The sequence below is a fragment of the Pomacea canaliculata genome, linkage group LG9 (genome assembly GCF_003073045.1).
Source record: "Pomacea canaliculata isolate SZHN2017 linkage group LG9, ASM307304v1, whole genome shotgun sequence".
Classification (NCBI taxonomy): Eukaryota; Metazoa; Mollusca; class Gastropoda; order Architaenioglossa; family Ampullariidae; genus Pomacea; species Pomacea canaliculata.
The window spans coordinates 6467606-6481680 of record NC_037598.1 but is presented as its reverse complement, the minus strand read 5'-3'; the positions used below and the strand labels follow the sequence as shown (position 1 = coordinate 6481680).

At 44.4% G+C, this 14075-nt stretch overlaps 1 protein-coding gene across 1 annotated transcript; it reads right to left on the bottom strand.

Annotated features, from left to right (window-relative positions):
* Nucleotides 1–312: 312 nt before the first annotated feature.
* On the bottom strand, nucleotides 313–13845 carry LOC112572128. The gene is made up of 8 exons (XM_025251678.1): nucleotides 13650–13845; nucleotides 11265–11318; nucleotides 10891–10910; nucleotides 2901–2925; nucleotides 2531–2548; nucleotides 2106–2165; nucleotides 1268–1291; nucleotides 313–694 (listed from the first exon to the last, which is right to left on the bottom strand). The coding sequence occupies exons 1-8, from the start codon at nucleotides 13843–13845 to the stop codon at nucleotides 651–653; spliced, it is 441 nt and encodes a 146-aa protein (XP_025107463.1). The 3' UTR covers nucleotides 313–650.
* Nucleotides 13846–14075: the final 230 nt, after the last annotated feature.

Sequence of the window (14075 nt, the reverse complement as noted above, 5' to 3'; positions counted from 1 at the left end):
AGATGTTAGCATTGAGATGTAGTTAAACTATAAAGACTTTAGCATTGAGATGTAGTTAAACTATAAAGACTTTAGCATTGAGATGTAGTTAAACTATACAGATGTTATCATGGAGCCCTAGTTAAACAATACAGATGTTAGCATTGAGATGTAGTTAAACTATACAGATGTTAGCATTGAGATGTAGTTAAACTATACAGATGTTATCATGGAGCCCTAGTTAAACAATACAGATGTTAGCATTGAGATGTAGTTAAACTATACAGATGTTATCATGGAGCCCTAGTTAAACAATACAGATGTTATCATTGAGATGCAGTTAAACAATACAGATGTTATCATGGAGCCCTAGTTAAACAATACAGATGTTATCATTGAGATGCAGTTAAACTATACAGATGTTATCATGGAGCCCTAGCTAAACAATACAGATGTTTTCACTGAGACCAAGCTAAACAATAAAGACATCGCTGAGACCTACCCTTTGATGTATAAATACTAGATTTTGTTGTTGCCTGTGCTATCATCCTCTTACGACATGCTGGTAACTCGTAATCAAGTGTACGTGTAAACAAATCAGTTATTATAAAAGTTCTGTTCTCGTGAGCTGATGGAGTTGATTTGGTCACAGCTTTTTTTGAGATGTTTCGTTACAAATCCGGTTCTTTACTCCTCCTCTGTTGCTTCCTCTCCACTGCAGGAAAGCATAAATTCAAGGTTTCAAATAGTTCTCTAAGGTATAAATTATACCTAAATTGTAATTATTTCTTAGAAGGACAAGAAAGGTAAAAACAAAGCAGCACAGGTAAAGTCGAAAGTGAAAACATCAAATGTTGCCTTCAATTGACAACGTGTCTTGTTATTCCTGGATTTTGTTGTCTTTTAGACGGGAACCTACTTCGTTGGTTTGTAACTCACAAACTTTTAAGCAACTACCCAATTTTTAGACGTGTGCGATGAGGTTTTAAAAAAGGTCTGCATTTAAAACAAGACAGTTCTGTAAGACAGTGTCTCTGTGTCTCCATACACATCTACCAGACATATCCCCTGTCTCTGTCTCTGTCTCTGTCTACACATCTGTTTGCTAATACATGATATCGAGTCTTTAGTGCGCCTTTCCGTCTGTCAGTCCAATGGACATCATGAAATGGTCATGTAGACATTTGACCCTCCATCTCTTTACCCTTCTGTCAGTCCCACCATCTCTCTGTTTTCAAATACATGTCGGTTTGAATGTCATATTTTCTGACTAGTAATTTCCACTTACCCCTCTGCTGCTGATTCTTTTGACCTGCAACAACAGACATAAACATTCGCGCTTACTTCAAAAGCATACACGTTGAAATATGAAGTAAAATGCCTTAGCTTCTCATGAAGAGAGGAGAACAGCACAGTTGATGTATATTTTAATAGGTACCTCAATTTACGACAGCTCCGATAAAACAGTAAGAGCAACACAAGCCATCTCTATTTTTTGTTTCTCTCCTTCACAAAGACGGAAATTTCTCTTTCTTGGAAGCTCTCATAAATAATAGACTAAAAAGATAAAATAAAAAAGTCAAACAGTCAGCCACACAACGACACTCACACTCACACTCAACCACTCAGTGGCATCGCAACTGATTAAAAGACTTGTGGAAAGATTTCTTCTTGGCGATTAGTTGTTTCTATTGGCAACCAGAGGGTAGGATTTGGAAATGGTGACGACGGGTTATGATGGTCTGTGACATGGGAAGCTTTATTTGTTTACTTATCTATACTCGTACCTCAGTTTTGCAGGCACCTGACATTTTTAAAAGCAAACTTTACTTTGAATGAATTTTCTAAAGATCATCAAAACTGTGCTCCATTGTCACAGGGAGCGTTAATGTCGCTACTTTCCAACTAAATAATGTTCTTTGTCTTCCCTGGAGAGGTGTGTCCTGTCTTACACGTACTAACAATAAAGTCGCCAGTGAACTACATTTCTCTCACACTGTCTGTCTGTCGTTTTCTTAGGAAGTTGTATTAGTCCTACCATTCTTCTCTACATTTAACTTTGTTGGCAGTTCGATCTGTCGTCAGACGATGTCATAAACTATTCAAGATTTACAGTATTTACTTACTTTTCGGAACTTTCGGAACTTTCAGCACTTTCGGGTTCCTCTCCTTCGGCATCTTCTCCTCTGCAGTAGGAAAAGGAATCACAAGTTAAGACAATATTATCAATATGGTAAATTAAAGTAATTTCAGAAGCATTTTACAAGAAATTATATTAGCTGTCCATACGCAGATAATTTATTTCATTTTAAAGTAAAGCATTGTCACATAGACTAAGAAGTGTGAAAACGTGTCTAAAGATAAATATCATATAAGTATACAGTAAATATCAAGTCAGCAGTAAAATACATTTCTCCTGCGCTGTCTTTCTGTCATTTTGTTAGGAAGGTGTATTAGTCCTACAATTCTTCTCTACTTTCAAGTTTGCTAGCACTTCGATCTGTCGTCAGAAAATGTAGTACACTGTTGAAGGTATACAATATTTACTTACCCTTCTTCAGCTTCTTCTCTGCAGTAGGAAAAGGAATCCCAAGTTAAGACAACATTATCAATATTGTAACTTAAGGTAATTTCATTAGCATTTTACAAGAAATGATACTAGATTACCATACGCAGATAATTTACTTCATTTTAAGGTAAAGCATTTCCACAGAAACTGAGAAGTGTGAAAATAATATCTTTAGATATAAATATCAAATCGCCAGTGATTATCATTTCTCCTACACAAGGAGTATTCTTTCTGTTGCTTTGTTACCTTAGTGGATTAGTCCTCCAACACTTCTCTACTGTCAGGTTTGTAAGCATGTCTGTCTGATATCAAAAGATAAACTATTCAAGGTATACAGTAAATATTTACTTACCCCTCTGGATTTTCGGCATTTCCTCTGCAGTAGGAAAAGTAATGTCAGGTTTAGACAATAATATCTGCCTTGTATATTCAGGTCATTTTACAAGCATTTTACCAAGAATAAGACAAGATTTCTTTAAATACTCTGTTGTGTTATAAAGTAAAAGCATTGTCACAGAACGTTAATGAATATGATCAAAAAGTGTGTCTTACTGTTGGAAAATCATTTTAGAAGTTTTACAACTCTCTCAGGAATGGGACAAAAGTGTCTGAAGACATTAAGTCGCCAGTGAAATACATTTCTGTAACACTGGACTTTGTCAGTCCGGTGTATTGCCAAAAATGTGTCTGGTGTATTGGATATTAACTTGCTGTCGTATTGCAGAAAACTTGGTCTAATTAATAAGAAAACTGTGCGTGGAGTACGTGGTGGGAGGAAAGTGCGTGCATGTAGACTTGCTCATTCCCGTTCAGACTTAGTGCAAGTGTTAGCACCAAGCTCTGGCACCAGTGAGCCTCCAGGACTTGCTGCCTCTGTGGAAAGTTTGTCTTTGGGGCTACGGCTCTGTCCCTGTCATTCTTCATGCTCCAGTGCATCTGTCCTTGATGGCCCCTTCACCACTGTGTTGGTGAATGATGACAACCCTGTGCCTATTGACATCTCATTAATTTCTTGTGACACCAGTGTTCCTGCTGTTCCTCCGCCCTCCTCCCCTACTCCGGCATTCCCTTTCCAGTTCACAGACCTGTCCCCTCCCTGTTCGTCTATTGTGAATGAAGATGGGTCTAGTGTTGACCCCCTTACATCAGAAACGCTCGATATTACAAGTTCGTCTGAGAGTCAGATAGTTCAGACTCAACTGTTATGTGGCCTTCTCAACGCCCAGTCGGTCGTCAGGAAGGCTGTGGACATTCACAATATGATTATTGACAAGTCACTGGATTTGCTGTTGCTCACTGAGACGTGGCTTAGGGAGGCTGGAGATGAACTTGTTATCAAGCAAATCACTCCCGTGGGATATTCGTTCATTCACAATCCCAGGTCTGGAGATAGATGTGGTGGTGGGATTGCTGCTGTTTATAAGAAATCCGTGCTTCTGAGGCCTTTGGTGTCAGAAACGTTCAAGACTTTTGAGTCACTCAGTTTTGCCCTCACTCGTGGTTCACTGACGTTTCATGTCTTGCTTCTATATCGCCCTCCTTACTCTAGAAACAACAAAGTGACTAATTCAGCGTTCTGTGAAGAGTTTATTCCCCTGGTCTCCAACCTAGCTGCTGCCAACAAATACTTGTTAATTCTTGGAGATGTGAATCTTCATTTTGATGTGCCATCTGACCCTGACACGAAGAGACTTTGTCAGCTGTTGGATTCCCTTGATCTTGTTCAACATGTCAACTCCCCTACCACTGTAAGGGTCACACCTTGGACTGGGTTATTGCGAGACCCGGCCATCACACTGTTCGGGTCTATTGTTGTGGAAGACTTGCAAACTTTCGGATCATTTTCTTGTGTTGTTTACTACCAGCATGTCAAGGCCTGGCTTACCGAGAAAGACTGTGTACACTAGAAATGTGCGGGGCATGGACTCTGATTCTTTTCGTACTGCACTTCAGCGTTCTGCTCTCCTGGTCTCCCCTCCTGACAATGTGGATGAGCTTGTGGCTCTGTACAACAGCACCCTGTCTGCTCTTCTTGACAAGTTTGCGCCTGTGAAAAAGAGGTGCATTACTGAGCGTCCTGATACCGCGTGGTTTACTCCAGAGGTACGCCGAGCCAAGAAGGTCAGGCGTCAGGCGGAGCGCAAATGGCGCAAGAGTAGACTGGAGGTGGATCGTCAGATTTATCGCCATACATGGAGCCAGTGTTCAGCCATCATTGTCAAAGCTAGGTCGCGGTATGTTATGAATATTGTAAGCTCTGCAGTTTCTGATTCCCGCAAGATGTTCGCAGTTGTGAATGGTCTCCTGGGTAAAGATGTGACTCAGCCTGTTCTTCCAGAGATGGATGACCTGACCGCTGCCAGTACATTAAGTGCTTACTTTGAAGACAAGATAAAGACCATAATGGACAGCTTCAGTGACTCGGTTGATACTGTGGAGCACACCAGTGACTTGTTTTGTGGCACGCCCCTCTCTAACTTTCAGCCAGTGACAGAAGATGAACTATTGAAATTAGTTCCACCACCAATTGGTGCAACTTACCTTGTAGTGGTGTGGTGGCTTGTGTGCCTCGTCGACCCACAGAGCTATGTCGGCGGGAGCCTTGTGCTCCTGGCAGGTCCAACCAAGCCGAACAGGTCTGTCAGGGTAGAGGCCAGACTAAAGTGTTGCACCCGGCCAGAGGATGGTCGTTAGCCTTGGACGGCAAGTCTCTCTACGAGAAAGACACTCGGAAAAGAAAAACTGACGCCGAAGACGGATGTGCTGGGCCATCGTGCGCTTAACGGCAGCACAACGCACTGACACTCGCATGGAATGGACAACGCTCACTCTAAACGATATGGTGCTTTGCCTGTGAGGTCCCGCCAGGCGGGCGAAGTGCCGGGCCTGCGCCTCAACAGGGCCCACCCCATGATACTGGTGGTCACCACGCCCCGATGCGAGGAGCCAGGCTTCGGAGGCGGAGGGAAATGGCTACTGGCCGAAAAGGAACAACAACCACAGAAGAGACCCTGAGGCCTCTCAACATCCTACAGTGGAACGCCGAGGGCGTTTTACAACAAAAAATTAGCCCTCACCGAAAAGACTACATGCTGAAAAAATAGATGTGGCCTGTATTCAAGAAACACACCTGAACCCCAACCACAGATTTACCATCAAGGTTACCAAACCTTCAGGATGGACAGAGAAGGAAGACACAAGGGAGGTGTGCTGATTCTTGTAAAGAATAACATCCCAGCAAGAGATTTCCAAGTGGACACGAATCAGCAAGCTGAAATAAATGGAGTCAAGATTACAGTAGACAGCACTGTGCTCACTATCTTCAACCTGTACTGCCCACCCGACAAAGAACTTTCCCTGCAGACTCTTGATATCCCTGCCGAAAACTGCTTGGCTGTCGGCGACTTCAACAGCCACTCAACCTGCTGGGCTACGACGAGACGGATAATAGAGGAGAGAAGTGGAGGACTGGCAGATCGATAGCAAGATGATCCTGTTGAACGATCCAGAAGACCCACTGACTTTTCTTCTCGCGCAGATGGGTCTCCTCAACGACCCCTGACCTTGCTTTCGCCACTGACGACCTCTCCAAGAAAACAACCAGAGGGGTACAGAACCAGTTAGGCGGCAGCGACCACAGACCAGTCAAAACTGGCCATCAACTTGCAGTACAGGCCCAAGATTCAAAGACATTTCCCAGTGGAATTACAAGAAGCCAACTGGGATACTTTCGTCTCATTGTCAGCCAGTACACCAAAGGAATACGTGTGGCGGACCAGAACATCAACCGTGCCATCGATGCATTCAACAAGCGATCTTAAAAGCTGCCTCAGAAAAGCAATACCAAGAGGCGCACGAAAGAACTATAGGCCATACTGGACAGAAGAACTCCAAGAACTAGAAGATGAAGTCTCAAGATCAGGGAAAAGGTTGAGAATGAACCCCACCATAGAAAACAACATAGCACTGAAAGAATCAAGCGCCAAATACAGAAAAGCCTGCAACGAAGCTGCAAGAAAGAGATGGAGAGAAAAGACAGAGGAACTAAATCTAGACAGAGAAGGAAACAAGTTATGGAAGCTGGCAAGGGCGATGAATGATGAAGATACTAGAAGTGCACCGATCGTCATACAAACAAGCACAAGATATGCTTAACAGGTAAGAAAAGCAGCAAACGCTTTCATTGACAGCTATGAAGAGGTCAGCAACATCACAGTACCAGAAGAAAAGAAACAGCAAGTTCATTGAAGAAAGAAGAGAATTCAACCAGCGAACACCAGGAAGACTATATGAAACAAACCATTCAACATTGAAAGAGTTTGAAGAAGCAGTCAAGACCCTAAGTCAGAAAGATCCTGGGAACCCAGATAAGGTCACCAATTGAAAATGCTGCAACACCTGGGCCCACGAGCCAAGACCAAACTCCTCGGTACCTCTTCAACAACAGCTGACAACAGCGCCATGTTCCACAAATCTGGCGAGAGCAGACATGGTGCCGTCCACAAGAAAGGGCAAAGACCGAGTGGGGGTGGGTGGGGGTGGGTTGGGTGGGGTGGGGCGAAGGTGGACAGTTACACCATAAGCCTACCAGTTGCGTGGGCAAGTTAATGGAGCGCCTCATCAACACACCATTATGCATGGCACTTGGAAAAGAACAACATCCTTACACACAGAACAAGGCAGGCTCAGACAACATCGTCAACGTGAGACCAGGTTGCATAATCGCCCAGAAGATCGAAGATGTTACCAGGGACACGAAGCACACGCGACGGTGTGGAAGACATGAAAAGGCCTTCGACAGGTCTGGAAAGATGGGACTGAGGTTGAAACTCCAGGAAAGTGTGGCGTAACGGGCTGTATGTCCCAGTTTTGGACAAGTCTCATAATACCTGAAAAATAGAGGCCAGGCCACGTGGTGGACATACTCCGGAAAGAAGACGTGAGAGAGGAGCTAAGGGGAGTACTCAGTCTACCTGTTCCTTGTCTTCATAAACGACATCATCAAGACCTCCCCGAAATGTCCAGGGCATCTAGCAGATTGACCTGTCCTTTGTGGTGCACAGAAGAAACACTGGACAATGCACTACGATCCAAGGGCCTTATGTCCTGCAGGACTGGACGAAAGGTGGCTTGTCAGTCACCCAAAAGACACTATATTTTAGTTGTCACTAGGGAACAGAGCCACTCTGAGTTCGATGGACAGATTTTCCATGGAGACAACCTACTACTTGTGGTAACCTTCGAAGGATTACATGGAAGCTCAGGACCAAGAAGGTCGAAGCCGAGCAAGGTGCGACTTGCAATTTGAAGAGTTGGTGCACGAACTGGGGCGCGGATGACAGGATCTCAAGAAGCTGACACCGGAAGGTGTCAGACAGTCTAGAGTATGCATGACAGCATGGGAACATCAGCAAATCAAACTTGAGAGGTCAGCAAGGTTAGACGCAAGCAGCCAGACTCATCACTGCAGTCATGAGGTCTACGCCATACCAAGAATGGGACAATCACAGGTTGAATACTTGGGACCGACGTGGACAAAGATGTCGCCCAGCGCCAAGTTTCAAGAGACTTCCAAATACCCATGAGGAAAAGCTGGCTTTCAGCCGACGAAGGAAGGTTGAAAAGGGGAAGTTATCCACCAGGCTAGGATCTTGAACGAAACACGAGACATCTTGGAACACGACATCAGAGGAGATCCCTGTGCGGAGCAAACAGCATGGAATGGAAATTGCTTTTCCTGATTCAGTGCAGCATCCTGGTCACAAGAAAGACTCCCAAGACGCTTGTGAGAGAAGTCTTGTGACTATGGGAATGTTATCACAACATTCCACAGATCAATGACTACTGTGTTCACTGACGGGTCAGACCGAATTGCAAGCCGTGAAAATGTGGTCGCGGATTAATCAGTAGCCGGAGGAAGAGAGACGTCTTTCTCTGCAACGGCCTTACTCCACAATAAGGGTGAAGCAGTTGCCATTCGACGTGCACCACGTTGAAAACAGTCCAGAACTCCAAAACGTTCGTCTTCTTTACGGAGGCCTGTTGTCTCAGCCTTCGACTGCCGGACAAGAAACTGAACGACTTCACTGCTCTTCTCTTATGCGGGACTAACAGTCGTCTTACAGTGGTTCACCCACTTGGTTTTTGGCACGAAGCCGGCAGACACTCTTGCCAAGAAGGATCCAAAAAGAGCAGCAGACAGGTCCAACCTACAGCGAAGTCAATCCTCATCTAAAGGCCAATACAGCACAACAGTGCTGCAGCAGCACCACGTTTCAACCGAAACGACCCATACTATGCTTACAAGAGCTGAGCGGTCATTATTTTCAGGCTGAGGACAGGCCACAACCGTCTTCAATTACCCACTTTACACCAAGCTCCGAATCGGCAGACAGACCAGTGCCCGTGCCAGACAGGCAGTCAGACAACGCACATCTACTGCGAAGATGTCCATGCACGAAGAACTCAGGCACCGCATTTTGCTGCTAGAAGGACGCCAGTATTGAGGAAGCTACGGCAGCCTGGAGGACTGCGGCGCACAGCATCAATTGTGCAGGGAGGCAGGCGTGTCCATTTGAGTTGAACGAAAGAAGAAACGAAGAAGAGAAGAAATTAGTTCGGCGTTGTCGCCCAACCACGTTGGGGATGATCCTCCCCATAGTGTTCTTTCTCAGCACCTTGACATTTGGTTCCTGTACTATTGCATAGTCAATGCTAGCCTTTTCCTGCCTCTGTACCCAGACAATTTAAAACAGCTGTGATCAAGCCTGATCTTAAAGAAGCACAACTTGGACCGTTGAGCTCGTGTAAAAATATAGACCTGTGTCGAATTTGCCTTTTGTTTCGAACTTGTGGAGCGTGTCGTTGCTCAGCAGTTGACACTCACCTGGACCGCTACAGCATTTTGGCTAATTCCAGTCGGCGTACGACCTAGCACAGCTGTGGACAGCCCATTCTGCGTCTTATGAACGATCTTCTGTAGCAGTGCGGATGCAGGGAAAGTGACTCTTGTGGTCTCCTTGATCTGAGTGCGGCCTTCGATGTCATGATCCACCCTTCTCTGACTCGTCTCCAGATGGGGTGGGCATGGGTGGTTCGCCTTGCAGTGGTTCCATTCCTACCTCAGTTGATCGCACACAAAGGGTGCATGGTCAAATCAAGCTTCTTCAGTGACAGTTCTTGCTGTGCGGTGTGTCCCGCAGGCTCTGTTTTGGGCCCGTTCTATTTTTATTTACACATCTCAGCTTGGTCCTCTCATTGGGAAGCATAATGGAACCGTAAGATGTTTGCAGATGACACTGAACTCTATTTTTCATTTGTAGTACTGACAGTGAGTCGGTGCGTGAGCAGTTTGTGCTGTAGAAGATTGTTGCTTAGAAGGTCAGAGTCATGGATGTGAGGAATAAACTCAAGCTTAATGATGAGAGACAGGCGATGCTATGTGGTTCAAGCTTGCCTTAGCAAAGTCTCTCTAGACTCCATCAAGTGGGTCAAGCTAGAGTCCCCCTCTCCAGCTCCGTAGGAACCTTGGACTCTATGTCGACAATCTTCTAACATGGTCTGTCATGTCAGTTCTGTATCAAGGATGTTATTTCATATCCGCAGATTTGGACGACTCCGACCCAGTCTTAATAAGAAGACTGCAATGCAGTTATGGGGGTAGTTGCTGGTGTCCCTCATCGGTTCTACATTAGACATATGCCAGACAGCTGCCTCTGGGGATTTTCAAAGGCGAGTTGTCGAGGCTACAGCGAGTGCAGAATTACGGCTGGCGAGATAGTTGCAGGAAAGAAAACAACTGACCATTTACTCCTGTACTTCGTGACCTACATTGTTTCCTGTGGAGAGCGAATTGAGCAACAAATTGTTAACCTTAACCTATGCTGTCTTCACGACCTTGCGGCCTGTTATCTGCAGAACTCATTCGCTGTTACCAACCCAGCGGAACCTTCGTTCAGACAGCACACTTCAGACATTGAACGACGAGTGTTCAGTCAGGGAATGCTAATAAGAGATACTGCGGGTTTCAGATCCTTCTCCATGTAGCTCCGCTTTTGTGGAACTCGCTTCCCTGCTCGACCAAGGAGTTCTGATTAGTATTGCGCTTTCAAGAAATCTTAGACTCACTTGTTTAAACTTTGAAGTTTTCATTTGACTGAGTTTGGGTGGCTGCTGGATCACGCGCATGAGCGCATCTTTGTGATGTGATACTAGCGCGCTACAAAATACATCTATCATATCATCATCCTCATATTAGTCTACAATTCTTCTGTACTTTCAAGTGTGTTGACATGTTGTCTTGTGTCATAAACTGTTCAAAATATTAGAAAGCATTCACTTACCTTCTGGATCTTGTACGGGACTGCAGTAGGAAAGGTAACCAAGTTTAGACAATTGGATATTTATTAATAACTGTTAAAAGTGTAACAAGTTAATTCCTAGAGTTTACTTGGGAGCGCAGCCAAGTTTAGTTTGTGTTTGTGTGGAAGAATCTGCGAAACACCTGAGGACCGTGTTTGCAAGAATGCGAGCACGAGTGTCATGACCCCTGTCCCGAATGTTTGTAAATTCACGTCTTTAATTATCTTTCTTTCTTCATCTTCAGAACATCGTTCTCCTCAAGAGTAATCGATGTTTTAAAAAGTATAATTTGTTTACAATACTTAAATCACTCTGTCTCTTTTTTTTGGCTGAATAGTTTATCCACAAATATTACCTTTGGGCTGCTCACGCTTTGCACGTAGGCACAGCCACAGGCACAGGCACAATGCTGCCAAGACACCAAGTTTAAATAGATTGATAGATTTGAGGCACTTTTCTGTTCGTCAGATTCACAGTTTCTTGTTCAGTTTTATCAATCAGCTAGCTTGAATATTCAACCTTCATCATTATTGATCATGAGCAGCAGCAGCAACATGTCGTTAACCCACAGCGTGGGGAGGGACATCTACTAAGTTGTGTTTCTGCACTTTTGTGTGGACTTGAGGGTCGATTGTGTGTTGTAGGATTTTGTTTCTCTCTTTTCCTGATGTTACCTAAGGCGAGAATACAGCTTTTATGTAGATCCGTGCTTACACTATTGGCTCAGCTGTGAGCATACATCTTATTTTGACATACGGACATTGTAAAAATATTCAGTCTCAAGTTCGATGTTTGCACTCTTTGAGACAATGGTAGACTATTATACCAATTTTCTGTATTACTTTTAAGTTATTCGGTTTGCTGTCTAACTTTAATTTATCATTAATATTCACATTTCTTATGCTTTTCAGTTAGTCGTTTATTAACCGTTACTTTCATTGTCTTTGACCGATGCCACTGCATTGCTCTTGCCAGTGCTGGTCAATGTTTTCTTACACGTGTCTGTCAGTCGTGTAAGGTCTTACAGTTCGTGCTGCTACCTGCGCTCAGATCCGTAGGTTGCGTAAGAAAGTCGACGCTGAGTGTGGACAGAGACTGGACTGGTCTTCATGTAGACTGCTCACCCTTACTTCAGACAGGCACGTGGTGAGCGTTGTAAGCCCGTATACCGCGGTTCCAACCTGTGGGGCGCGACCCCTGGGGGGTCGCGAACGTGCTACAAGGGGGTCGCGAAGGTGGTCATTTTTTAAAAAGTTTCTTAAGGTATTTAGTGAAATTAGTTTACATTGTGTAACCGGTGGTGAGGCGATCAAACTCCAAATCTCTTTCTCCTATTCAAGTACACTGTCTCGGCAATGCAGTGACTTCTCACTTCCAAAACCTCAAAACACAGATCCCCCTCTCAACAATTAAGCCTCTCAATCTCCCTCCTCTCGCCTTTGCCCTCTCTTCCCCATCTCTCATCGCTGACTCCCCTCTCCTCTCCAGTCACACCTCTCTTTTTTTTTAACATCTAAAGGCACGCATTCAGGAAACGGTCCATCATTCACACCTTCATGTCGCACGTGCTCAGTCCTAGTACTCTATAGGTCCCTGACAGAGGCCATGACCAGACAAGGAAGGACACCACCATATTACAAAAACTGACAACATGAATGCTTTTCGTCGAAACATTTCGTTGTGGAGCAGAAGATACTCAAGAAAATATTTTTGATATGTTTCCGTGCTTGTGTAAGTGCAAGGCTGACGTTAACTTGAATCTTGATCAGGTGAAGAATGTACTTATGCCCATCTAGGCGGCACTGCAAGAAAAGTTTCAGCATTATTTCGCTGAAATTGATGTGACTAAATTACGATTGGATTCGTAATCCATTTCTGCTTCCATCTAGCACAACGCAGGTTGCCACGCAAGAGAAGAGCAGCTCATCGACTTTCGAGTGACAATCCCTGAAAATGTCTTCCAAACAACACAGTGCAACCATTCTGGATTAGCATCCAAGCGGGAATATCCTCTCCTTTCTGAGAAAGCAATGAAAGTTCTGCTGCCTTTTCAACTTCATATGCTGTGTGAGCAAGGATTTTCAGGCATTGGCAGCACTGAAGTCTCAATACAGAAATCGTGTGACGGCCAGAGGCTGAGGGGCTGTTGATTAGCAGTGGGTACGAAATTCGCACACAGGTTCGCTTCTCTATGCAACAGCAAGCAGGCTCAACCTTCTCATTAATCAAGTGAGTTCCAATAAAATATTTTATTAGCACCACAGAATTTGCTTAGTAAAATTTCATTAACAGTATACTTCTGAGATACGAACTTTGTTCTCTTCGTGTGTGATTTCTTCGACGCGCGTTCGAGGTTAGTAAGGCTCCCCGCTCTTCACCGACCTGCTGGCTAAGGGGCGTCGCGGGACGTACCGGTGTTCGTCAGGGGGTCGCCCACAAGTAAAGGTTGAGAACCGCTGCCGTACACTCATCCTTCTGTGTCTCCTGAAAGTGGTGGGTTGCATGCGTTCGTTTCGTTCGTTCGCTCGTTTGTTCTTAGCGTGTGAGCTAACATTCAATGGCATCGATCTCCCGGTAAACTTGAGACAAGAAACAACTGACTGGCGGTCAACTGACTCAAGGATCTAGTCTTAATTACTCCCTGTCCATTATGAAAAAGAAGACACACACATGCAGACAGAACCAGCACGTGCCCTGTGATGTTGACGCATTATTTAACCAGAGACATGGTATTACTCACCAATCAAACCGCCAATGCCAAGTGCAATGAGGATAGCCGCCCATATGGGGAATTCTTCCTCTGGTGCTGCCGTAGTTGGTTCTTCGGTGGTAGTTGGTTCTTCGGTGGTAGGTGGTGCTTCTGTAGTTGGTGGTGGTGGTGGTGGCGGTGTAGTTGGTCCTGTTCGATTGGTGACTGAGATTAATAGTAACTTCATTAGCTCGCTATATTTCGGCACTTTTCATTGATCGAGAAATGATTTCTGAAGATGTTCATTCTACAGCAATAGTGATATCTAATAGTCAACGCATTAAACATTTGTTACACTTTTACTTTCTTTGCACTATTCTCTCTCTCTTGCGTTCAAATCTTATCTCAAAAGAATGCTTCACTTGATTACAAACACACACTTTATACATCTGGCTACACCTTAGTAAAAACACAATA